Source organism: Berghia stephanieae, chromosome 2 (assembly GCF_034508935.2).
Source record: "Berghia stephanieae isolate SIO BIC M18660-M18661 chromosome 2, UCSD_Bste_1.3, whole genome shotgun sequence".
NCBI lineage: Eukaryota > Metazoa > Mollusca > Gastropoda > Nudibranchia > Aeolidiidae > Berghia > Berghia stephanieae.
The window spans coordinates 48,101,508-48,129,007 of NC_088361.1; the positions used below are offsets into that span (position 1 = coordinate 48,101,508).

Genomic DNA, 27,500 nt, shown 5'->3' on the forward strand with positions numbered 1-27,500 from the left:
GCTGCCTGAATCAGTCGACTGTAAAATTAAAAGCGTGGAACACGTTAATTAAATATAATCAATTGCTACAGATCTCATCATTCAGCATTTGAATATAAATCCGACCTGCCAACCCTTCATATTCCAAAAGTGGAATCAGAGCGTCAGAAAATAGGAATTTGAGACAAAAAATAGGAATCTTTTTTCAATGGATGATTCTGTATCAAAATGACCACCAACTTTGCCGCCAAATACATAAATACAGCATTTGGGCACAGCTGGCAAAACTACATATCCCATGTATTAGGTAATGGGGAAAGGAGTGCATTTAATTTTCCTAATTAGCTCCCTTTTGGCAATCATTAAAAAAAGAAAATTCTCTTTTTAATCCCCCCCCCCCCCTCCATTTTTTTTCTTCTTACCATTATCATCATTATTGAAAATCAATATTTTAGAGACAATGGAGGAATAGTGGAAAAGGAAGAGTGAAAATAGTTCCGGGGATTCCACCAAAAACTGAAGGGTTGGCAGGTATGTATAGATATATATCAATGAACACTGTTTTAGTCGTTGACTTGAGAAAGGCATAAAACCCGAAATGTTCCCCTTAAATTATATATCTTTAGTTCACCATTTTGCCCCGAACTCCCTTATAGATTCTTCACATCAATACAACTGAATACTTAAACATTAACCTATGGCTTCCAGCTTCAACATCATCTACTGATCACACGTGTCAAAACAAACCATCAAAAACATTAAGTATTTCTTTGGAGAGTGAGAAGTTAGAAGAAGATTGTCGATGGGGATTGAGGTATAGCTTCAAAATATAAAGTTGTCTCTTCAATATAAAAATGCATTCATTGTCAAGCTATTCTAGTATGTTTGGTTACATCCTGAAGTATAATCCTATTCCTTATATATATATATATATATATATATATATATATATATATATATATATATATATATATATATATATATATATATATATATATATATATTTATTATTTTTTTTTTTTTAAAGTAGTCCTCCAGAGCCAGAGTTTTTCCCGGTTTCAATAGTGTGAAACGAAAATAGCAATTACTTGTTATCCTTTGGATAGGACACTAGTCTATCGCAAAGTACTTTCTGCCAAAATCTAACACTCAGCTACCCATTCATTTCTGGATGGACAACGGGGGAGGGGCAGAAAAAATCTTGGCTGCACCTGGGATCGATCTTGGTCCCTTTTCGTGTGAAGCGAGTGCTCTACCAACTATCGGGACCCCCTCCAATTCCCTATACTTACACTTGAAAGCCGTTCATACTTATGCTACACAACATGCCCAAGGTCAGGATGTTTGAATAATATCAAGGCAGTCCAAGCAAAGAAAAAGAAGCCATTGCTTCTTGTTATTGTTTTACATATCAGAAAAGCTTGATTTTGAAAAAGAAAAAAAAATATGATGGATGATTAAAACTATGTGAAAAACTTTTTCAGATGCTTCACTCCATAAAATATTGAAACTCTAGGTCCCAATAGTTGGTTATAGAAATTTATATCAGTCATTTTCAATACATTGTAAATTGTATTTGTTGGAGAAATATTAAAATATTCCATCTTCTTATTATTGAATCTATTTAATATAAATATAAACTAGCATCCTCAACTAAAATGTTCCATCTTCTCATTATTGAATCTATTTAATATAAATATAAACTAGCATCCTCAACTACTGAGTCAAGCAGTGCTTTATAAAAGCAGTCAATTATAAAAGGATCTGTGCACGCTTCCTTATTTCATTCTGAATCCGTTCACATATTTACCCAAACATTTCAATCAATTCGCAACATAATAACATGCGACTATAACAAAACACACCATTTCAGGGTCGTGAATTATATTTCTTTCATTCTTAACACTTACACTCTGGTTCGTACTCATCAAATTTACATATTTATACAAAACTTATCTCAAAGTTCCGAAAGTATAAGGAAATAATCTGAGACACTATCTATCTATAACAGCTGGCTCATGCATCCGGACGATGTCAATTTTATAAATGGCAGCTAAAAGAAACTCTGTGTCTAATGAATTTTATCTCAGATATAAAGACAGGACAAGCACTGATCAAGAGATTATCAAATTGTATACAACAGTGCAGAAGAAAACGTCCGAAAAAAGACAGTTGGGCAGACAGCTATAGATTCTTACAGTTAATGAGAAATTGACTTGTTAATTAGAAATCATTTCTGCCACAGGAGGACATAATTAATTGTGATACAGAGCCATAATCTAACAACATCCCACACCACACGAATGTTGCATCTATCTTCAGTACTAAAGCTGTTACAGTATTGATTGGATTGGATTCTGATACAGAGCCATAATCGGACACCATGCCACATCACACAAATGCGGCGTCTATCATAAGTACTGAAGCTGCAGCAGTATGGCTTGGATTGGGAAGCTGTTTACAAAAAATTTGTGTTAATAAAATTATATTTTTAAAATAGGGCATAGATGACTAAGCCACCCAATTCAGCAAGTGTTAATTTCGTCGCTGTTTGGTAACTCTGTTCACTTTTTTCCTGACATTTTTCCTTGATCGAACAAACAGAAATTTCTTTGGACAAGAGAGCTCGGTTGATTCATGAAGCTTCCTTTACACTTTCTTGCTGAACACACTACTGAAAAAGGGAGGTGGATTAAACCTGATCCTTCTGTCATCAAGTATGCAGTTAATATCCATAATTATGATTGCTGTGTGAATAATAATGATGATGGGAAGGGGGAAGAGGGGGATGGTGAGTCCGAGAAACTGAAGAGAATTCTGACCCCGTCATATCCACAGAAGGTGTTGGCGTTTTGGGTAATTTGTCTCTGGATAGTAACAAAGGGTTGATGGATTGCTGAAGATGCTGCTGTTGACAATTGCTGTAATAGTATGCTTCCCTCTCGGCTGGAGGCACAGGGGTACGTGGCACTTTAGTGTTTGTGCTAGAGCGTCTGCAGCGATCGTTTCGTTGCAGTAGAAAGACAATGATAAGAATGATGATGAGCAGGCCGCACGCAGGCAGGCCGATCAACAGAGGCAGATTGGTGTCTTCATCGGATGAGTGTGAGGATGACTGTTGGGAGTCTGATGGGGATGGATTTTTAGATTGTCCTTGAGTGTTGTCATTGGAGAAACCTGAAATATCAAAAAAGATTTTTATCAAAAATCAAAGCAATTGTTTTAAATTATACTTTATTAGAGTACAGCCCATTAAATAAAAAAATAACATATTATGCTTCTCATAGCATGAATATTTTTCTCCTGAATAATATCGCAATAAAATGTAAACCATGAAAAAAAAAATAAATGAATAAACTAAATTTTAAAAAAATAATAATTAACCAATCAATTTTTTAAAAACATCCATTTTTTTCAGACTTTGTCTGCTGAGTAAATAATCTATGACAGAACATCAGAATAATCAAACATTTAACCTAGACAGTTCAGTCTATAAAAACATATACAATAAGATTTACTTCTTACCTTCTGTATGTTGGGAGTCTGATGGGGATGGATTTTTAGATTGTCCTTCAGTGTTGTCACTGGAGAAACCTGAAATATTAAAAAAAATTTTAATAAAAAATCAAAGCAATTGTTTTAAATTATACAATAGTTTAAACTTTTGTTAGAGTACAACCCATTACATAAAAAATAACATATTATGCTTCTCATAGCATGAATATTTTTCTCCTGAATAATATCGCAATAAAATGTAAACCATGAAAAAAAAAAAGAAAAAGAATAAAAATAAATAAAAATTAAAAATAAATAATTAACCAATTAATTTTTTTAAAACATCCATTTTTTTCAGACTTTGTCTGCTGAGTAAATAATGACAGAACATCAGAATAATCAAACATTTAACCTAGACAGTTCAGTCTATATAAACATATAAAATAAGATTTACCTCTTACCTTCTGTATGCCTACAACATGACCATCCAAATGAAATTATATGTCAATTACTTTACACATGCAACAAATGCAAACTTCTAAACTTAATGCATCTACTCCATCAATCCCCAAAATATAGACAACAACACACTTTACAACAAAAAAAATAACCCATACATAGCTAGATACTAATTACAAGGTCCCGAATCGTTTCACACAAAAAGGGACCAAGATCGATCCCGAGTGAGACCCCCCACCCCCTTACCTTCTCTGACATGTAAATAAGCGCGCTTGCTGACGTAGCCCATCCTGTTGGTTGCCACACATACAAACATGCCTGCATCCTTGAGTTTCACAGACTTTATGTTCAACTTATTCAAGAAGGACCCATCTGATTTGGCCAGTTGAATCCCTGGACCTGCCAGCTTCAGATTGGGTGGTTTGGCCTCTTTGTCTGTCACACCGACTCCTTTCAACCACTGTAAAAAAAAATAAAACACAAACAAAACAAAAAATAAAATAAGGAAAAATGATAATGGGTACAATTGAAGGGAAAAAGATGTCTTCAAGAGCCTTACGAACCAATGAGTGCCTATTTTCAGGTCTGATAATCCAAAATTGTTAAGGTCTCATTGTTGAGTTGTAATGGAAACAATCTCAAACCAATGCAAATTGTTGTCCATTGCACCAACGTTAAAGTTAGAACCATGATTGGTTATCAGACCTGCAAATATGTGCCCCTAACATAATATGGCCAATGAAGCAACAGAGTTTATCCCTGTTCTGATCTGCAAAACACTGACAATGTTAACTGACGTGTACGTATTTGCAGGTCTGATAACCCAAATTGTTATGGTCTCGTTGTTGTAATGATAACACTCTCGAACCAATGGAAACTGTTGTCCATTACAACAATGTTAAAGCAGGTCCATAACTGCATTCGGTCATCAGACCTGCCAATGTGTGCACCTAGACCTGGCTTACGGCCAATGGAGCCAGAGTATAACCTAGTATCATTCAGCACAAACTGACAGTCTTTCATGTTAACCTTTTAATTAAAAAAAAAGAAAGAAAAGAATCATCTTTAGATAAAAGATGTATAACGTAGTAAAAAATGTTTACTCGATTGCACCCAGGATCGATCTCGGCCCCTTTGCTTGTGAAGCGAGTGCTCTACCAACTGAGCTATCGAGACCTTCATTGTTTTGATTGTCAAAAAAATCATCATTCTGGGACATGCAAGGGTCATTTCCATAAACACACAAAACAATCCCAATATTTTTTCCTCATTAAATTTGTCCCCAGATTGCCAGTCATCAGGACAGATGACCACTATGCAAATATCTTAATCAAGAACTAATTTGTGTCAGTGTATGATATAATCAGTCGGAAAGTGAAAATTTTGGATTTGCAGTTTATTTTAATTTTTAAAATTTTTTTTTCATTTTCTGAAAGCATATTATGCTCCCCCAGCAGAGCCTTTTAATCTTTATTTGAAGCAAATCAGGTGATTTTTCATGAAGATATGGTCAGATGTATGGGAAAGGTATCCAGCAACTTTTCTCAAATTTCATACTTTTTCAACTTGACTAGCTGTAAAAAATATTTAGAAGTGAAATTCAGCTTTGATTATTCGTGAAGATGTACAAAAAGGGTTGATTTAACCATTTTAAACAAAAAGTGACCTTCTAATTAAACTTGGCAATATCTCAGTTCGAAGCTTTTCACCATCCGACTGATTATGTCATTCACTGTAACATTTACCTGGACATCTGGCTCTACCAAACTCTCTATAAAACACTGAAAAGACACGGAATCGCCAACATTGACAGTTTTGTTCATGGGATGGGGGGCAATCAACCTGGGTGGACTTATTTCATCTGGAAAATAAAATAAAAATAGACTTTTAAAATGTGGCATAAAATCAAGGTACATTAAACACAATGTCTGAGACCCCAAATTTTCAGCCCTCCCTAAACTTGAAAATTTAAAATTTCGTAATATTACAGTTACAGTTGAATCCGGATATAACGTACCAACTCACAAAACAATGTGTAACCTTAAACCTTAATAGTCTGATTAATACAATTTAGTGAGAACTACTCATAAAAATGGCTGGTGAAAAAAACAATACCAAAGAGCTGAGTGATGTCAATTTTGTCCAATCTATAGTAGTGACAGCAATGATAAAATCTGACAATGATTGGTGTTCCTAATCAACCTAACGATGGTGAGAGTGAGACACTTAATAAATAAATAATAAATAAATAAAATGAGCTTTTATATAGCGCAATATCCACTAAACATGCTCAAAACGCTTTACAAGGGTTCCCTGGCCAACAGCAATATCTAACATGTAGGACGGGACATGACACCTGTTAGGCGATATTATAATTTCTTCGGATAGAGTCAACGCTGATAACGACCAGGTACTCATTTTACACTTGAGAGAATGTGGGTAAAGAGCCTTCTCCGAGGACTCAACTATGCGCCGAGCGAGGCTCAAACCCAGGACCTTCCGATCTGAAAACGAGTGTCATACCACTAGACCACATAGCCACACTTACCAATAACCTGAACACTGTAGGTAAAATTGGTCTGCCCAAGCCGGTTGCTGGCCACACACGTGTACCTCCCACTGTCTTTTCCTGTCACTTGATGGATTTTCAACGTCGAATGCGGCCGTCTTTGATTGTACAGCTCCGATCCCTTGTACCACTGAACCTGGGGCTGGGGATTTCCGCTGGCCCGACACCCCAGTCGTATTGTGGACCCCATTGGTTTCTTCAAGGACATCATTTCACGCATCTTGGACAACTCTTCAAATACTGGGGCAGCTGTTATGTGTGTGTGTGTGGGGAGGGGGGTAAAAATTTATAAGGTGAATAATTGTTGTATGGTAATACTAAAAAAGAATCTTTAAAAACACAAAACAAATGACAATCGAAAAAATGGTATTTACGAAACAAAAATTATACATTGTGTGAGCTGTATCAGTACTAATCCCATTGGGTACAATTAACTATTGACAACAACAAAATTATTAATTGAACACTTGCAAAATTAACCTTAGGCTTTGGGCCATAGGAAAATAAATGAGTGCCATCATTGTTACCAAAACAAAGCAATAAACGGAAAAAAAAAAAAAAAAAATCAGAGCATACACAAAAATAAAAAAAAATAATTTTTTAATTCTTCACAACAAGAGTCTTAATTTCAAAATCAAACAATAAATTATATTTTTTTTTAAATAAAAGAATTCACTGAGTACTATATCATATATCTACATGTTACTTACATCCCTCTCTGTAAATATCCTCATCTGGCGATTGTTTGATCAACTTGTCAGCCTCCTGGAACACTTTGTTCTCTTCATCTGGAGGTAGAGAAAAATATAAATCAATAAATCGATTCGACTAACTAAAACGCCATTCACAAAATATGGAGTAGTCTCTTTCACGTGTCAGCCACAGTGCAATGGAGCCGCCATGTGAGCATCACTGAAATGGCCTAATAGCTCCGCAAGTTCTTTGAGAAAAAAAACACACCCCACACAAAAAAAAAACAACAAAAAAACAAAAAACAAACTAAAAACAAACAGAGACTTAATTTTCTTGCCCGCGGAAAATACTGTGTGATGCTGATAGCGGTAGCCGGCGTCAAAGCCCCCCCCCCCCCCCCCCCCCCCCATCTCCCTCATGGGTGGAAGTGCAATGCTTCAACTAAACTACTCTCCCTCCACCAATTTTGTTCAGTCATCACAATAATTCAATGAATTGAGACACTATCTTGTCCCGAGGATTCTGTCCATGTTGTTATTCCTCACATCGTCACCCCCCCCCCCCCCCCCCCTCCTCCAACCATATATAAACACATCCATCCATCCACCCGCCTAGCATAATTATAACTTCTTTGTCCACTCTGTTGTCGCAACAAACAACAGAACAAAAAGGCAGGGCAGCCCTGGACCAGGAAGGGAGAGAGCGAGAGAGCGAGGGGGGAGATATGCCAACCCAACTCAACCCTACCTAATAAAGGCTGTGATAGCAACAAGAAATCTCCGAACACCAACCAGTAGGTTATTCGTACATACAACTTCCTACACTTCAGACACCGCGATACTTTTATTCTCTGTTTCAGACCTGCCTTGCGATAGACTAGCATCCTATCCAAAGGCTTGAGAACAACTGGTATTTCCGTTTCACACTATATAAACCGGGATAACCTCCGGCTACCAACTGCCAACTTGAAAATTCAAAAATTCGTAATTTTTAGGAGACAAAAATAATAGTCGCTATAGTTAACTTTATAGATTAGCAAATTACCCTCACAAGGATTAAATAACACTTCAAAATCCTTACAATTATGTAGTCTGGTGTCAACTTCCACTTTCAATCAGGTTTAATGACTTAGAGATGCTCATGAAGTTTTGAAACTGGAGCCATAATTTCGTAATTTTACACATTTTTTCGTATTATTTGGCACCAGTACTTCCCCATAACCTATATTAACTTCACACACTACAACTCAACAAGGCCCTGCCACTTCTTCTCTCCCCCCCCCCCCCCCCTCCCCTCCTTCCTTTCCCAACAGTATGGATTTCAATTCGATTAACCAGTTAACGGATGCACTCTGGAAAGACATGGTATTTAAAAATTAGGCCAGAAAACTAGTCCTTCAAATAAAAACATCGATCAATCTAAAAGACCCTCATCTTGGCAAAAACTCTCAAACCTGGGATCTCGCAAGGTCTTCATTCCCAGGTTTGAGAGTTTTTTGCCAAGTAGATCAGGGCCGTTTAAATCGATCGATATTTGAAGGTCGAGATTTCTGGCCACATTTTTAAATACCTGTCTTTCCAGAGTACGGCAGTTAACTGGAAATGCCACAGAGAAGGAAGACGAAAAGAAGAAGAAAAAAAAACCCGAAGAAAAACAAAATCGAAATAGACAATGATGGAGTGTGGATAATAGCCCAGGCCGCCTCTTCTTCCACCTCACCAGGGTCACAGAACAGACAGGGGGGACATGCTATCTTCTACATAAATTGCCTTGTCAGACCAAGCTCTTTCAGAGGCAATGAAGCGTGAAGGGCCGAGATAACATCCCGTAGGAATTCACGCTGGGAGGATGAAAGCCGGCAAGGGGAACACTGAGAAGTTACAATAACACAGGCTTTTCACCCTGGATCTGTCTGGTCAGTGGTTAATTTTTTGTTGACAAAAGTTTAATTGAGTTTCTACCGCTGTCTTGTCTCCGAATTCCAAACATCAAAAAAAGGGGGGAGAGGAAAGCATATTTATTAATCACAAACTGACACCTTTTGGTGTGTGGATGGCACAGCCTATGGGGGGAGATAGATGTGTACTGGGTCAGATCGGTACAATACAAATGTGTATCTATCTGACAAAAACACGAGACGTGTGATCAAAATCCCAATTAAAATAAAATAAAATTCCCTTTATTCATCCCATCGGGGAAATTTGTCTCTAGAGTCTATTCCAAAGGAAGACTGGAATAACCCAGGCGTCAGCCGCAGTGCAGCGCCGCAATTACTTGGATTACAAATTACATTGCAATAAAAACAAGTTTGAAAAACGAAAAATAAAACAAAAGTACATCAAACACTTATACCACCCCCCCCCAAAAAAAAACAAAAACAAAAAAACAACAACTCCCCCCTAAAAAAAAACAATGGAACGCCGCTCTACCCATAGCCATCGTCATCTCATAGCCTGACACTGACTAAAAATGACGTCAAAAGACATGTCTTTCTTAGCCACAAAAGAAAAGAAATCGTGAGTTGAATTCAAAAGTTCAACCAAAGGAATCACTTGTTTCCTTTAGCTCTATTTCAACTCACTTGACGCTGCACAAAACTACAAATGACGTCAAACTAAAAGTCCTAGTGGGTTCTGGCGTAGCCATCGTTATGTAATAGCCTGATACTGAAATCCAAAAGGACTGGCAGTTTGACGTCATTATATTTGGTTTTTGCACCGCCTAGAGAGTTGTCGTTAGTAGAGCTCATGGAAACAAGTTATTTCATTGGTTGAACTATTGAATACAACTCACGATGTGTTTTCTTTTGTGGCAAAAGACTGGCATTTTGAAGTCATTTTTTGGTCAGTATCAGGCCATAACTTTACGAAGGCCACGGTTCTAGTGTCAGGCTATAAGATAACGATGGCTACGCTCTTCCCCCTTGGTCAATATTTCGTTCCTTAGTAGTCAAAAAGAGAATCAGAGGTAGACCGCCCCCCCCCCCCCCTTTCCGCCTCGCCCCTTTCCCCACACATATTAAGATTGAAAGCGCTTTCTTGAATTGTACACGTTCCATCTTATAAATAATTTTAAAATATAAATAGATGTCGCTGTGTTAAATATAAGGAAAATAGAGCATTTATATAGTGCAATATCCACTATTCGTGGCCCAAAGCGCTTTACAAGGGGCCCCTGGCCTGGCCAACAGCAACACTTAACATGTAGGACGGGACATGACGCCTGTTAGGCGACATTACAATTTTTTTCGGACAGAGACAACGCTGTTAACGGCCAAGTACTCATTTTACACCTGAGTACGGTGAGAGAAAGTGAGTAACGAGCCTTTTCCAATGGCTCAACTATGCGCCGAGCGAGGCTCGAACCCAGGACTTTCCAGTCCGAAAGCGAGTGTCATACCACTAGAGCACATAGCCGCAGTCACTTACCCAGGACGATAACGGTGTAGTTGATATTCATGCTGCCAAAGCCATTGGTGGCTACACACGTGTACAATCCAGCATCTGATAGGTGAACGTCTCGAATTCGTAGATGACCCTCACGTGACACCTGAAAGAAATAAAAGAAAGAAACTCATTAACATATTTCACATTTAAAAATTCGATGGGGCTAAAGGAAACAAACAAACAAACAAAAAATAAATAAATAAATAAAAACAAACAACAACCAAACAAGTATATTTTTTTAAAGAACCGGAACCATGATCTTTTTCCAAAGAATTCCCCCCCCCCCCTTTCCCGGGCACAAAATCCAACAACAAAAAAACAAAAAAACCCTCCAAAACACTTCCTTAACCCTCCCCCCACCAATAATTACAATTCAAATTAAAAAGAAAGTAAGAAAGAAAGAACAAAACAAAACAGCGGAAAAGAATCACCTATATCGCCCAAATAAAGAAACATTTCCACCCGACGTGCAGTATACGTCGTGCATTTCCTGCCTATCTTCACGTTATTCCAAATTATCAGAATCAAAACTGTATGTACACACCTTGAATCGTTCCCACCCTGGGTTCAGGGCCTGTCCGTTCTTCTTCCATTGGGTCAGGAAGGGGTCCGAGTTGGCTGGACACAGTAACTTGGTATTCTTGCCCACCTTAGCAATCACCCTGGACACTACTTTACCAGACAGGGACGGCGGACCTGGGAAATGATAACGATAAAGGCGATGATGATGATGATGATGATGATGATAAAGACAATGCTAGTAGTGGTAGTAATAGTGGTGACATTTAAAAAAAAAAAAAATTTATTTATTTTTAAAAGGAGTTTTACGGCGCTTGGGACACACTTAGTTTCAGCACCGGGAAAAAGGAATATAGATAGTATGCGCTTGGCTCATAACATTGCCATCCGGAAGTATAACGGACCAACACACAAAACTGTGTGTACCCATGAACGTTTATAGTCGGGTTAATACAGTACAGTGAGCATTACTCATAAACGCGGATGGCAAAAAACAATAACAAAAACATGAGTGACGTCATCTTCGAACTATCTATAATGGGATGGTGAAATAATTCTAGAATTATAGGTACCCACGAAAATGTAAGACAGTGAAGACGGGATCATAAATAGGGAACATAAATGTGAAAATTCCAAGAGCACACTATCAGTGTAATTAGTTTGAGATCACATAATACATATCAGTGAGGTGATCAACAATGATTAAATAAAATATCATCTCCAAAAACTAAATCAAAACATTGAACTAGTTTCCCTCCTCAGCTAAGGACTTCGGTAAGGGCCGGGACAAAACTTAGCAATCTCATTCCAAGACAAAGACAGAAAGCAACTCGAAAAGAAAAGAACATAAAAAGTAGTAGTAGTAGTAGTAGTAGTAGTAGTAGTAGTAGTAGTAGTAGTAGTAGTAGTAGTAGTAGTAGTAGTAGTAGTATAACAGCAATAAGCTGATGATGATGATGATGATGATGATGATGATGATGATGGGATAGTAGTGACGATAACGATTATTGATGATATTTCAGTTTTGAAATAAATGGAGAGGACCAAAATCAACGACATAAATACGATGGAAAGTTTTAAATCAGAATACAATTATGGGCCTAGTTTAACCTCGTTGTAATGGACAATATTTTGCGCCATATTTTTGGAGATGTCCATTACAACAATGAGCCCGTAATAAAATTCGGATCTCAGACCTGCAAAAATAAATTCACGACGGGTAAAACCAATGGAAGGTTCTACATATTGCGAGGAAAGAACAGGCTCTTTTAACTCACTCAACCCTAACACCGACTATATCCGTAGTTTACCCGGGTTACTTTTACTCCATGCCTATTTATTACATTATTATGAGACAAATTATAGGCGTATCTAGTATCAAAGCTAATGTTTTTAGTTTTTACATGTTAATGATAGTTTTTAATACATTTTTTTTTCCAATTTTGAAAAGTAGCGAAAAACTCTAGGATTGAGTGAGTTAAGTTTTCATAATAATTTAATTGAAACTATTCAAGCTTCCTCTAACTTATTGATCGGGGCCATTTCATAACTGTGCTTTTATTATTTACTTGGCCAGCCAGGACTGACAAACAACGACTGCCACAAGCTGTATTGATTGAACACGACACCGTCACGTCACACACCGTTCTAAAACAATGCAACACACAATACACAATGCAATGCTTCGTGTTCCAATTGATCCAGGGTTTAAAAGATTTAATCACGATTGAGATCCATCAACTGTTTTGCTTTATTATATTTTAAAATATTTTAAAATTAAGAACGAAAATAATAATAATAATAATAATAGTAGTGGTTGTTGTAGGAGTAGTGGTGGTGGTGGTATAGTAGTAGTAGTAGTAGTAGTAGTAGTAGTAGTAGTAGTAGTAGTAGTAGTAGTAGTAGTAGTAGTAGTAGTAGTAGTAGTAGTAGTAGTAGTAGTAGTAGTAGTAGTAATAATATGATGATGATAATGAAAATAATAATAATAATAATGAATTTTGTCTCGAAAGGTCTATTCAAAAGGAAGATGGAATAACCCAGGCGTCAGCCGCAGTGTAGCACCGCAAATGAAGCTAGGACGAGGTGACTTGCTCAATGCCACACAGAGCAGCAGCGGGTGATCGAACTCTGTACCTTTCGGGTACGAAGCAAAGACTGTACCGCTGAGCCACGCTGCCCCGTACATAGCGCAGTATCAACAAAACGTGCTAAAAGCGCTTTACACATTGTCCTTGGCCATCCGCAATACGCAAGACGTAGGACGGGATACACAGTATGTACCAGTGACCTCTTATATCAGTAGACAACGGTATGTACTCATCAAATCAAAATCATGCACGCTTTATAGTAGCCATGAAGATCTCACATCTTACTTAAAAATCGCGATCTGCAAAAGTATCTTAGTCTTAGCCGACAGTTCAGACACATATTTTCTTATTTACTTATTTATATATATTTTTATTTACTTATCATCTTATTTATCGACTTACTTATTTAGTAATTAATCTATTCATTTATATATTTATCTATCTATTTATCAATTTATTTATTTAGTAATTAATCGATTTATTTATCATTTTATTTATTCATTTACTTATATATTAATTAATATTATTATCTATCAATCTATATACTAATCAATATATTCACTTATTTCTTTGTTTTATTTATTTATTTACTTATATAATAATTAATCTATTCAGTTATTCATTTATTTATCTATTTACTGATATACTGATCAATCTATTTATTTAGTTAGTTATTTATTCATATATCAATTTATTCATTCATTTACTTACGTACTAATAAAACTATTTATTCATGTAGTCATCCTTTTTTATTAATGCTTTGATGATAACTTACACTTCATAATGACATATCGATCGTTTAAGATTCTTCTAGCTAAAATGAAATGAATTCAAACTGAAACTTCACCATATATATATATATATATATATATATATATATATATATATATATATATATATATATATATATATATATATATATATAACAGACCACGGTGGCAGTAGATGCGTGCTCTTGGAAATTAAGATAATTGCATCTCGCTTCGTCTAATTTATGAATATTATACACTCTACGTATATATCCAGTATTGATTCTAATCTTGTCACTTAAAATGTGGGATCGCAACGTATCGCCCTGAAATCACTGGGATCAAATCAGACGATATTATAATAACACATCAGGGACAACACAATACACGATAATGACAAACAGATAGTCATGACACTGACCTAAATAATATCAAATTATACAGATATACTATACGCCACTGTTGTTACCAGCACGAGAGGGTTAATAAATCAGTATATTATATTCCTCTATTAAGCATTGATGAATGGTCTCATGACGTCATTGAATATTGCTGTTTTTCGTTTAGTTTTGTCACAGATTATACTTTACAAGTTTAAAAAGTAAAGAAGTTAAGGAGCAGGCACCAGACAAAGCAATAAAGAAAAAAAAAACAAGAAAAAAACCCCAAAACATCCCAAAAAGTCAGGTCTACCTCGACTGGACTGGGGATCGAACCTCAGATACACACTTGTTCAGATCTTTAAAAAATAAAGATTGTATATTTAAAAAAAAAAAAAAAAAAAAAAAACAGGAGTCAAACCTAATGAATTAAGAAGCTATAAATCATTAAACATTTTGATTTTCTTTTAAAACGGACCCATTCTCAACAAGCTCTCGCGTAGGTATGGATGGATCCATTACAGTTTCGTTCAAAACTGTTAAATTCTTCCAAATTTCTAAGATGTGCAATGGTCACACGTCTTTATTATTAAATAAATAACCGTGTGAAATGGAATGTAAGCTTCAATTTAATTACGAAAACAGATAAAATGGACGTTTCGGGTTTCCAATTTATCAATAAAAAAGGATAAATGAAACACTACAGATTCATTTGTATCATCTGTAGTGTCTCATTCATCCTGTTTTTTGTTGATAAAGGGGAAACCCGAAACGTCAATTTTATCAGTTTTCGTAATTAAATTGAAGCTTACATTCCATTTCACACTGTTATTAATTTCTTAGAGCTTCGAGCAGCAGCATTTACTCATTCCTTTATTATTTAGGCATATCAAAGTGGTACAAAGCTGCTAGAAGCTGTGGGCTGTAAAATATAAAATAATAAGCAAAATTGAATATAACACCTTAACCCCCCCCCCCCCCCCCCCCCCCCAAAAAAAAAAAAAAAGAACAAAATACCAAACACGGAATGTTTCGGGCTCAAACCTCTTCTTCATCCAATTAAAAAAAAAAACCCTTATGAAATGTATTTATGTTTTCGTTCTTTTGTTGCTGGTTGTAGGCGGGTTTTGAGCCCGAAACGTTCAGTGTTTTGGTATTTTGTTGCTATTTTTGGAAACTGTTCTATGCATTTTCGTTTATTCCTTTATTATTGTAGTATATGATAATATGATACCCCATTTACGCAATTGAATGACAAAGGAACCAGTACACTACTCATACATAACAGTCTGATATGAAACGAGGAGTCGAATAATATAATAATTGAGCTTTTATAAAGCGCAATATCCACTAAACGTGCTCAAAGCGCATCTCAAGGGTTCCGTGGCCAAGAGCAACACTTAACATTAGGACGAGACATGACGCCTGTTAGACGATATTACAATATTTTTTCGGACAGAGACAACGCTGTACACGACCAGGAGCTCATTTTACACCTGAGTATGATGAGAGAATGTGAGTAAAGTCCAAGGACTCAACTATGTGCCGAGCAAGGTTCGAACCCAGGACATTCCAATCCTAAAGCGAGTGACATACCACAAGACCACATAGCCGCACAATAATACATATTATAATTATAGTCTTATGATATATTGGCTCGGAAATCAGTTTCACCCAAATATTATAGCAATCGCTTCCACACTTTCACAAAGGATTTGGAGCACAACCATTCATACTTTTTAATTAAAAAACGAACCCCCGAAAAAACCTCTCTATAATACAATATAACAACATACAAAAAAATATAATAAATAACATTCTATCGCCAAGTGGAAATTGTGAGAGAAGGAGAATTCATGTCCACGACTGACTATAGTGCAGGCCAAAGGCAAGCTGATACAACTATAATAATACTATATTTTCTTCTTCTTCCTCTCCTCTACTTCTAGAATAAAACTGATTTCTTTATAGTAACGCTGCTGTCTTAAAAAAAAATTTACTGCCCAACTCCGGCAAAACTCGTATTTTACAATTTGGTCAGAAAACTCGTCCTTCAAATATCGATCGATTTAAAAGACTCTCATCTTGGCGAAAACTCTCAAACTTGGGTCTTTAATCAAAGACTTCGCGAAGTTCCAGATTTGAGAGTTTCTACCATGATGAGGGTCATTAAAATTGATCGATATTCGAAGGACGAGTTTTCTGGCCATTTTTTATTTATTTTAGAAACCGTGTTTTTCCCGAGTGTGGATAATACTGGTTTTTGTTGGGTATTTTTCCTTCAAAGTGTTTTCAGTCGGATTGGATCTCATCATTTCTACAATGACAAGCCTTCGTGCTCCACTATTCAAACCATTGTGAACGAAACCCACGGCAGATAATGTTTCAGCACTCAGCATAGAAATCTAAAGAGCCAAAAGGGGTGAAAGGGTCTTTATGTGGGGGATCTGAGCCAATTGTGTCAATACCGGCTTCTGCTATAGGCCTTTGAGGTTTAACAAGCATTTTATGAACTGCGCGAAGTTCGTACCACGGTCGCGGGGGGATCAAAATCAGAGCGAGCGAGTCGTGCCATTGGTCTTTCGAGTGACGCAACTTTCTACAAACACTGGATTCCCATTAGGGGTAATCATCGCCTCGTCATCGACGCAATTATAAATCAAACATGAAGTTTATTATAGATATAGTCTATATAATACACGCATGTGTTTACTTTTGGGTCGAATCTTGAGAGTGCGCAAGTGTACCTACATGTGTAGTGTGTATGTGAATGTGTGGTGGGATTGGTAGAGCATCTATGTAGAGCAATATCCACTAAACGTTCTCAAAGCGCTTTACAAGGGGTCACTGACCGTGTCACGCACTGACCAACAGCAACACATAACATTAGAATTGAACGAGACATGACGCCGGTTAGGCGATATCAATTTTATTTTTTTAACAAAGACAACGCTGTTAACGGCCAGGTGCTCATTTTACACCTGATTACGGTGAGGTAATGTAAGTAAAGAACCTTCTCCAAGGACTCAATTATGCGCCGAGCGAGGCTCGAACCCAGGATCTTCCGAATGAAAGGAATTAGAACATTTAAAACAAAAAGAAAATCCGCGTCTTTATCGATATATTGATGCTATGCGCTTAGTCAAATTTCTCACATAATATGAATAATAATAACAATAACAATTAATAATAATAATAATAATAATAATAACAATAATAATAACAATAATAATAATAATAATAATAATAATAATAATAATAATAATAATAATAATAATAATAATAATAATAATAATAATAATAATAATAATAATAATAATAATAATAATAAATATTAATAATAAATAAAAGAAGAAAATAAAATAGCAAATATCTAAAAAGTGCATAATACTTTCCAAAAAAAAAGAATTGAAATGTAAAGGGGTTTTTTTTTTATTATCTCCATAACGGAATGTTACATCAAGTGCAATTTTCTTTACCCATGATAACAAATTTTACGCACGGATCCGAGTATCGCCCATGTTATTGTTGTATATACTGGTGGAGGTGAAGAGCCATAAGCACTGGTGTTGTATGCTTTTCCCCCACTACTAACTCTATCACGTTTCACAGTTGAGAGTTTAGATAAACAAATTCTCCCCACAAGAACTCCAGACTCACTCCTCGCACATCATCCTTTCAATCCAGACCTGTTTACAAGAACATCTAACAATTCGTAAGGTTTTTGGGGAAATGAAAATATGAAGTCGCTATCGTTAACTTTCAAAATCAACAAGTTACGTCGATAACTACAAGGATTAAATAACACTTCGAAATGTTAAGAAATTAGAATATAGTCTGACACCAACTTTAAATAAGTTCTAATGACTTATGAGATGCTCACGAAGTCCCGAAATTGGAACCAAAATCTGGTATTTCTACGAATTTTTCGTAATAAACCTAGGTCTGAAACAGAAATGTGTGTGTTTTTTTATTTACCTTTTCTTCGCATTGCAATGCAAGAAAACACATCTAACACACGCATTGCAATGTAAGAAAACACATCTAACACACGCATTGCAATGTAAGAAAACACATTCCCATCCCCCTCTGCATTTATGTAAACCTAGACATTGCACAAATTGTATTTCTTTCTTTTATTTTTTCTTTCCAAGTTCAAAATTTGATCAGATAGAGGAAATCTTATTTATGATACAAACCTGCCTACTTGAAAACGTTAAAATTCGTAATTTTAAGGAGAAAAAGTAAATTACTCGCTAAAACTAACTTTAAAAACCAACAGTCCATCCTCACAAAGATTAAATAACACTTCAAAATCCTTACAATGATGTACTCTGGTATCAACTTTCAATTTCAATCAGTCTTAATGACCTAGAGATGCTCAATAAGTTCTGAAATTGGGGCCAAAATTTTGTAATTCTACGGTTTGTAACACCAAAGTGTGTGTATTTTAAATTTACTTTTTCTTCTCATTGCAATGAAAACAGCCCAAACACAACACATTCCAATCCCCCTCTGCATTTTTGTAAACCTAGACCAGACCTGCTTACATGGGCATGAAAATAAAATCGTAGTTTTCCAGAGTCTTAACATATTAGACACTAGAACTACTAGTAAAAATTACCAATTTGTCATTAATATGTTATAACAATGACCTTTAACTCCCTTACAGACTAGCTAGGGCAACAAAACTTTGTTTTCGCAGTGGTAGGCAGGTCTGACATAGACATTACAGATATTGCATTTCTTTATATTTTTATTTCTCAAGTACAAAATGTGATCAGATCTAGATAGAGGAAATTTTATTCGTGTTATAACAGCCTGCACACTTGAATTTAATCTATCTTATTTGCATGTCAGGGAACGGCCTTCCACGCGTTACGATAATATTAAATGCTTTTATAATAACATTGAATGGATACATTCCATACATGTAACTAAACCCTATCGCATTGAGAAAAGTGACACTCTTTCGCTATCGTAATCTCATCACGATTACCCAATACCGGCGTTGTGTCATCCGATGTTCCTATTGATGCTATGCGTTTAGAAGGCATTATATATAGTACTCACAACATCCGCCAGCCATATAAAACATCGTACCAACACACAAACTTATGTGTAACCGTCATAGACAGATTGATTGACTTTAGTGAGACCTAATCAACCATCAGACTGTATAAAAACAAGAGCCGAATGAATTCCTCTACGTTCCTTCTATTATAAAGCATGACATGTACCCTTATTTCAGAAAACCGTCTCTGTAAAGAGAGCTAAAATTTATATTCGATGAGTCAGTAGCATGGCCTCGTATTTAAACATCGTGAAAACAAAAGCATTCTCAAATATTTTTTCTATAAAAATCCGAATTTGACCAACTTTGGCTTTTTTTTTAAATTGCATACGACGAAGAAAAATGTTGTACTATGTCACAACTACCACCATTACCATAACTCAGTAGAACCATCACTGCATCAACAACTAGAACCACGACAACTACTACTATTATCACTACTACTACTACTACCACCACCACTACTACTACTACACTGCTACTACCACCACGACCACTACCGCTACTACCACATTGCAATAATAACTGCTGGCTAAAACAAGCGATGAGAGTGAATGACCAGCCTTAATCATCCTTAATCCATTCGCAATCGCCTTTGTTGTTATTGCCGATTGCATTTCACGTGTGTAATAGATTAATACAACATGAACGACTTACTATTGGCAGCACAGGTGACCACGAGGCAACACAGCACCAATTCCCACACAGTCAAGTTGCCCATATCGAGCACCACTGAAAAGAGAAAACAACAACAACAAATAAATATTGATTATAATCAAACATGGCCATAATATTTTAATTAATGGACGGGAAATTCTATTGGAGAGCATTGTCAAAGTCATATAGATAGTATGCGCTTGGCCAAGAAGCTCACAACATTGCCATCCGGAAGTATTAAGGACCAACACACAAAACTGTGTGTATCCATGACCGTTTATAGTCTGGAGTTCAGTGCGCACTACGCATAAACGCGGATGGCAAAAAACAATAACACAAAGAACTGAGCGACGCCATCTTCGAACTACCTATGTCATTCGTAATCTCTAGATGTGTGTAGTTAAGTTTGTTTTTCAGGGTTTTACGGCGCTTACAACACATTTAGGTTTCATCAGCGCCAGTAAAAAGGAAGAAAATGGGATAGTCAAATTCTAGAATTACAATTAAAGCACCCAAGAAAAAGTATGATATAGGGGAACTGGGAACAAATCAGATGTAGATTCCAAGATCATACCACCAATGTACTTAGTTTGAGATCACCTACAAGTCTCATCCGGACACAAGCACAAAATCCAACAAAGAGGAATACACCCAAATGCTTACATTATACATTCAAAATAACAAATATAATAATACATAACAGAGAGATGATTTACAAGAAAAAAAATATCATCTCCCAAAACAATAACTATGCATTTGACTGTTTCCCTCCCAGCTAGGACTCCGGCCAGGGCCAGGACAAAACCAGAGTAATCTCATTCCAAGACAAAGACAGAAAGCATGATGGAAAACAGATATAAGACTCAGCATGTACCTTCCTGCCCACTATGGGAGGTCAGGAACCCCACCCAGTGTTTAGGAAAGAAAACAACAACAACAATAATAATAATAATAATAATAATAATAATAATAATAATAATAATAATAATAATAATAATAATAATAATAATAATAATAATAATAATAATAATAATAATAATATTAAAACTTAAACAAGAAAACCAAAAAAATAAATAAATAAATAAATAAAAATTAGATCTATACACCCCTATACAAAACAGGTTGTAATTGGAGTTAATGAGGCAGAAATGATATGGAGAGGGCATATCATCAACAGCGGGTTTATAATAGATACATATCAATAATGTACTATTATTATACACATCTGCCTCCAATCATGAGAGAGTTGGTATAGGCCATTGTGTGTCGCCACAGTCCACCATCATCATTATTATTATTATTATTATTATTATTATTATTATTATTACTATTACTAGTATTATTATTATTATTATTATTGTTATTGTTATTACTATTATTATTATTATTATTATTATTATTATTATTATTATTATTACTATTATTATTATTACTATTATTATTATTATTACTATTATTATTATTATTATTATTATTATTATTATTATTATCAATATCAGGGCTGCCAACCTCAATACAAGAAAAGAGTGTAAGATTACTTGTCAAAAAGAGTAAATATCTGGAGAAAAAGTGAACACAATTTGAAAATGAATGTGTAACCCTTACGTCAGTCATGTCATTTTGGAAATAATTCTTTTTTAACAAGTATGTATGGGTGAAAAATGTAGGAAAACTTGAAAATAAGATTTTTTATCAACTGCAGGAAATTTACATCGGGTATTGCCATAGACTAATGCATCTCTGAAAATAATAAATCAAATAAATAATAATAATGAAATTCAATGACATGGACGTAAACCAACAAATGATAAATAATAAAAATTAATAAATAAAACAATGAAGAAATGCAAACAAACCTGTTAAACTTTTTAAACAACAATTGTTAAATTAAATATTGCAGGAAGTATTGAGAATACCCCCCAGCCCCCCCCCCCCCCCCCCAAACAAAAAAAAAAAAACAAAAAAAAAAAAAACAAAACAAAACAAAAAAAAAAACAAAACAAAACAACTAACGAGATACAGAATAAAAACAACTTTTCACATGAAAGTGTTAAGATTTGATTCTCATGAAAAAAAGGACAATCTGAGAGAAGAAGCATACAATCTTACAAAAGTGAAACATGTATACAAATATGTTTGTTTTTGGCGTAGAATTGGCAGCCCTGTTACTGTATTACTATTATCATTAGGCATGCACGACAGCGTCCGTATCAAAGACTCATTTATTATTTAATTTGATAGTAGAGTACAGGGCTAGTACACTAGCGGAACATAGTAAGGGTAGTAGTAATAGCCATGTCGTAACCGAAATGTGACCGCTGTATTGTTGATATTGCAAGGCATTCTCTATGTTGGCATGGGGGTGAGACATTACGCACTATGTACCATATTTACCAGGTCCTGATAAAAGCAAACACACACACATTAATTTGAATATGACACACCATACAGGCATTATAAAAGTAAAGATAAATCCATCGGAAGAGGTCGTATTATGGTTGAAATGCTCTAAATATTAGAGGATATTTTTGTTTCCATTACTTTCAAATGATTTGTAAATGTCAACAAGTAAAATGCATCTTAAATCATGCTAATATACCAGAGACTTATGTATTATGGTTGTTGCTTTCATGACTATTGTCATTAATATTTCCTTATACTGTGAACTTTGTACATTTATGAATCATTCGATTATGAACAATGACTAACTTCATTCAGTATTCTATGATAGTGATTTTTGACTTTACGTGTCGTATTGATATATTTTTCTTTCAATCCAAGTCGTGTAAAACTGTCTGTGAATAATACAATACAGGCTATATGAGATACTGTAATTATAAACGATTGTAGTATAAGGCATTTATAATTCCTATATTAAGCCCATAGTAAGATAAAATAAGATTTCGTTAAACATGAAAGTGACAAATGCACACCTAATGTTCAGAACTAAATATTAAAAACGGATAAAATAAAAGTAGAGGAAGAATTTCCTCATCCCATGGTCTGCGGGTAATGACTTTAACGTGAAGATTTAAAAATCCTTTTATGTAAACAAACTCAGGAAACTTGAAGAACAGTTGGGTTTTGTAATTTTTAGAATCTCTCTCTCTCTCTCTCTCTCTCTCTCTCTCTCTCTCTCTCTCTCTCTCTCTCTCTCTCTCTCTCTCTCTCTCTCTCTCTCTCTCTCTCAAATAAACGTATTCAACCCCCGTGGTTAAGTCGGCCTATTTTTAAAAAATCTCGTAATCAAAGCAATACAAATACGGCGAACAAAAAAAAAAAAGAAAAAAGAAAAACTATTCTTAAATAAAAACAAATAGAGATGCCTTAATTATTATTAATCAGTCATTTGAAATACCTATAAAACTTAGACATTTTCTCGCGACAGCAAATACACCTAAGTAGGGATTCCGTTTCGTAAATAAAGGAGTTGTGTCTTGTTTGTTTTGTTGTTTTTTTTTTACTGCAGAAGTGTAAGAAGTATAAATATATAATAGGCTTAAAGAGATTTTCGCTAAGGCCAGATATTATAAAATCAGTAGCGAATCAATGTTATCAGCTCTCTTCCACGTCAGATTTATTTTCTCAGTAACATGTATGTTTGAAGGGAAAAGTTTTTATTACAAAAAAAAGTATGGCTAACGAATTGGTAAAAATGAAAAAGTGCTGTGGCTTTTATTAACAGGGCTAGGACTTGACCGTAAGGCTAGGGTTAATCAATCTGGTCTCAAGTGAAAACCCTCTTGAAAGAAATTGCTTTTACTACTTGAACGTATCCCATAAATAGAAAGATGAAAATGGAAAAGACGACAAAGATTGTTTGGAGACAGGATAGATAAATAGAAAGAAAGATAGAATAGGTACACAAGCAGAATGAAAATCAGAAATAAATAGACTCAAACAGACATATACCTAGATAGATGTAATGTAGACTATGGCTAAATAATAGACACACGAAAAGATATATAGATATATTTATATATAATTTTTTTATATTATATTATATAATATATATATATATATATATATATATATATATATATATATATATATAATATATAATATATATATATATACTTAGATGAATAGAAAGGTAGGGAACAACAATAATTAATTGTGATCGGGGTTAGGAGTATGAGGTAGTTTCTTGTGTGTGGGTATAGATTACAATACAACAAAATTTAACGTGCGTGTTGCTGGTTAAATTCAACCAACATTCAATAATTCAGTCAGAACTTTGGCACACGTAAATAAATCAGTTTTCCTGTAAAAGCAGTCGATCATCATGATGATCTATTTACTTTTTTGAATGAATGACATTCTTGAATACAATAACTACGGCCTACAATAACCTGCCGTCCTGTGGGTTTTATGTGTTCACAATAAAGATAACGATCGCAAAGCAATAAAACTCACATTACGATGCAGCATGACTTCCGACGACGGTGATAAAAAATCCAATGAATAAGAATGAAACAACTCTTGTGTATGTTAATCCAATTCACAGTTTAACAGAATATAAACAGTGTATTTCAATTTAGAAACGGTACCATATCCATATTATAAGAATAGTTCATGATAAACTCCAACAAACTACAAGATACAATCTAATGAGTTGACATCCGAAGTGGATTTTTTATGGGGCAACTGACGGAACACAGAGAACTCAATGCACTTCTCGCGCGATGAGGCGAACGAGTCGGTGTTGTTGTTGGTTCTTTCCCCACTTTAGCAGACTTGATTTACGGCCTGTACCCAAGGCTTCACTGGTCGACCTTCGCGCCGCGATGTTGTCACCCAGGCAAACCTTGCAACCAATGATGACGAGGTACTTGGGTCACGTGCTGTTCGTTAACTCGCTTACTGACTGACTGACTGACGAGCAAAGCGTCGAGTAGTAAAATCGCGCGTTCCGTGTTGTTCTCATGTCTGCCCGCGAGTCGGATTTGGACCTTTGCTGTTATCAATGTTTTGATAACTTTTCACTGATAACGTTAGGCTAGGCTACCGAAAGTCTAACCATGGAACACGTTATTTATTAGACATAATATCTTATCTACAAAGTAAAGGTTGATTTGAAATTGTTACAACTATTGTAAAATAAAGAGAAATAAATCAAAGAAATCAAACAAGAAATAGTTCGTTTTGTTTTTTCTCGTATTTATCGCATGAAAATGAGAGTGACGGGATTCGAACTCACTTCTTGCAGTTCGAGTAGCTTTCTTTTTTTTTTTTAATTGCTCTGAGTGCTACAAAACCAATATCAATGTCCATTATACGTTTGTGGCACAAGATTCAAGGAATAGTGCACTATACATACTGATTTGAATAATATGTATGATGTGATTTTACACTCATACTCATAACCAACAATGCGAGTCTTTTGTATAGATAGAATGAAGTTGACGTCACTCAGGTCTTTGTTAATGTTATTTGCCATCCGCGGTTATGAGTAATTCTCACTTAACTGTGTTAACCAGACTATAAACGTTCAATGTTACAGATAGTTTTGTGCGTTGGTCTGTTATACTTCCGGATGGCAATGTTGTGAGCTTCTTAGCCAAGCGCATACTATCTATAAATCAAGAAAATGACAAAGTCAATCTCAAACTAACCGTGATTCGATGCTTTGGGACACAGTCAGAATTATTTTTTCTTCAGATATTATGCACCACCTTGGCTTTATTATTATGTCTTTAATAAAATACTGTATGTGTTCCTTTTCTTAACATGTCGTTGTTGTCACGCTGAGTTCACCGAACATCTTTATATATATATATATATATATATATATATATATATATATATATATATATATATATATATATATATATATATATATATATATATATTACTGTTTCATTCGTTTTATCATATTTAATACATTTTATGAAAATTTTATTCACATTAAATATGCACCATCACATCATCATCTCAGACTAATCAATTACAATAATGCGTCCGCTTTTACAAATAAGATTATACATATAATTTAAAATGCGAAGTCCACATTTGAATGTATGACATAGAGAGATTTATAAATAGAATGAATTTGACGTCACCCAGGTCTTTGTTATTGTTTTTTTTATTTTTTTACCATCTGCGTTTATGAGTAAATCTCACTAAACTGTATTAACCAGACTATGAACGTTCAAGACATATCGTTTTGTGTGTTGGTCCGTTATACTTCCGGATGGCAATGTTGTGAGTTTCTTAGCCAAGCGGAAACTATCTATACAACAAGATGTTCAATCAAAGAACTTTTGCGTGGAAAACCGAAGCTCCAAATGCCTCTTTCAGTTTCAGTCAAGATCCTGGTATTGTTTGACAATAAAAGTTGCGTCGATTTAATAAATTGCTTCTTTCTTATAATGGCCGTGTTCTTACGTCCCGAATGTATCATTACGCTAAACGGTGATGTGCAAGTCATGCTATGCGTTTAGGCAAAATACTCATATAATCCCCGGTCGGATATAATGTGTGTAAATATTGAACGGTTATAGTCTGATTGATATAATTTAGTGAGAAGTAATCACCAAAATTGCTGTCTTAAACAATGACAAAAAGCTGAGTGACGACAATTTTGTTCCTTCTATAGAGAATGATAGTTCAATGAGTCTCAGTGAGCATCTTGTAATTTTACATCTCTGATTATATACGGTAATCTGTGGACATATGACTAACACCATAGACACTATTATACGATAATGTAAAGTGCGGCTATCCGGTCGTGTGATATAATGACACTCGCCTTAGGATCGGAAGGTCCAGGGTTCAAGTCCCGATCTGAGCGGCGCATAGTTGAGTCCTTGGAAAAGGTTCTTTATTTTTACATTCTCAGGTGTAACATGAGTACCCGGCCGTTAACAGCGTTATGTATCGTTTTACAAGTTACGTGTTGCTGTTGGTCAGGGACCATTAATGAACTCTTTAGCCTGCTCTGTCAGGAACCCTTTGTAAAGCGCTTGGAGCACGTTTAGTGGATATTGCTTTATATGAAGGCTCGGTTTTTATAATTTAAAGTTGCCGGTTTCAAAAACCACCTCATACACAGCAGGTTGTTTCTATCACAGTTCTAGCTATTTCCTTTGTGTGTAATTATTATGCGGCTATGTGGTCTTGTGGTATGACACTCTCTATCGGATCGGAAGGTCCTGGATTCGAGCCTCGCTCGGCGCATAGTTGAGTCCTTGAAAAAGGCTCTTTACTCACATTCTCTCACCGCACTCAGGTGTAAAAAAAAAGAGTCCCTGGCCGTCATGTCTCGTTCTACATGTTACGCGTTGCTATAGTGGTCATGGACCCCTTGTAAAGCTCTTTGAGCACGTTTAATGGATGTTGCTTTATATAAAAGCTCACGTTATTATAATTTAAATTTGGCTACTGCAAA

General features: G+C 35.3%; 1 protein-coding gene across 9 annotated transcripts in view; it reads right to left on the reverse strand.

The window, feature by feature from the left end:
• Nucleotides 1-982: 982 nt before the first annotated feature.
• The window catches only part of LOC144965055 (fibroblast growth factor receptor-like 1), a 145,492-nt gene continuing 118,974 nt past the window's right edge, over nucleotides 983-27,500 (reverse strand). For 8 of the 9 annotated variants that reach the window (XM_078899941.1, XM_078899939.1, XM_078899940.1 and 5 more), the window contains 9 exons: nucleotides 20,111-20,185; nucleotides 11,186-11,337; nucleotides 10,624-10,744; nucleotides 7,213-7,290; nucleotides 6,482-6,751; nucleotides 5,679-5,794; nucleotides 4,180-4,393; nucleotides 3,505-3,573; nucleotides 983-3,156 (listed from right to left, as the gene is read on the reverse strand). In XM_078899941.1, coding sequence (XP_078756067.1) covers nucleotides 2,705-3,156; nucleotides 3,505-3,573; nucleotides 4,180-4,393; nucleotides 5,679-5,794; nucleotides 6,482-6,751; nucleotides 7,213-7,290; nucleotides 10,624-10,744; nucleotides 11,186-11,337; nucleotides 20,111-20,174 — 1,536 coding nt within the window. In that variant the 5' untranslated portion in view covers nucleotides 20,175-20,185 and the 3' untranslated portion in view covers nucleotides 983-2,704. Of the gene's footprint in view, nucleotides 3,157-3,504; nucleotides 3,574-4,179; nucleotides 4,394-5,678; nucleotides 5,795-6,481; nucleotides 6,752-7,212; nucleotides 7,291-10,623; nucleotides 10,745-11,185; nucleotides 11,338-20,110; nucleotides 20,186-24,526; nucleotides 24,930-27,500 lie in introns of those variants that run through there. The other variant, XM_078899938.1, reaches the window with a different exon arrangement.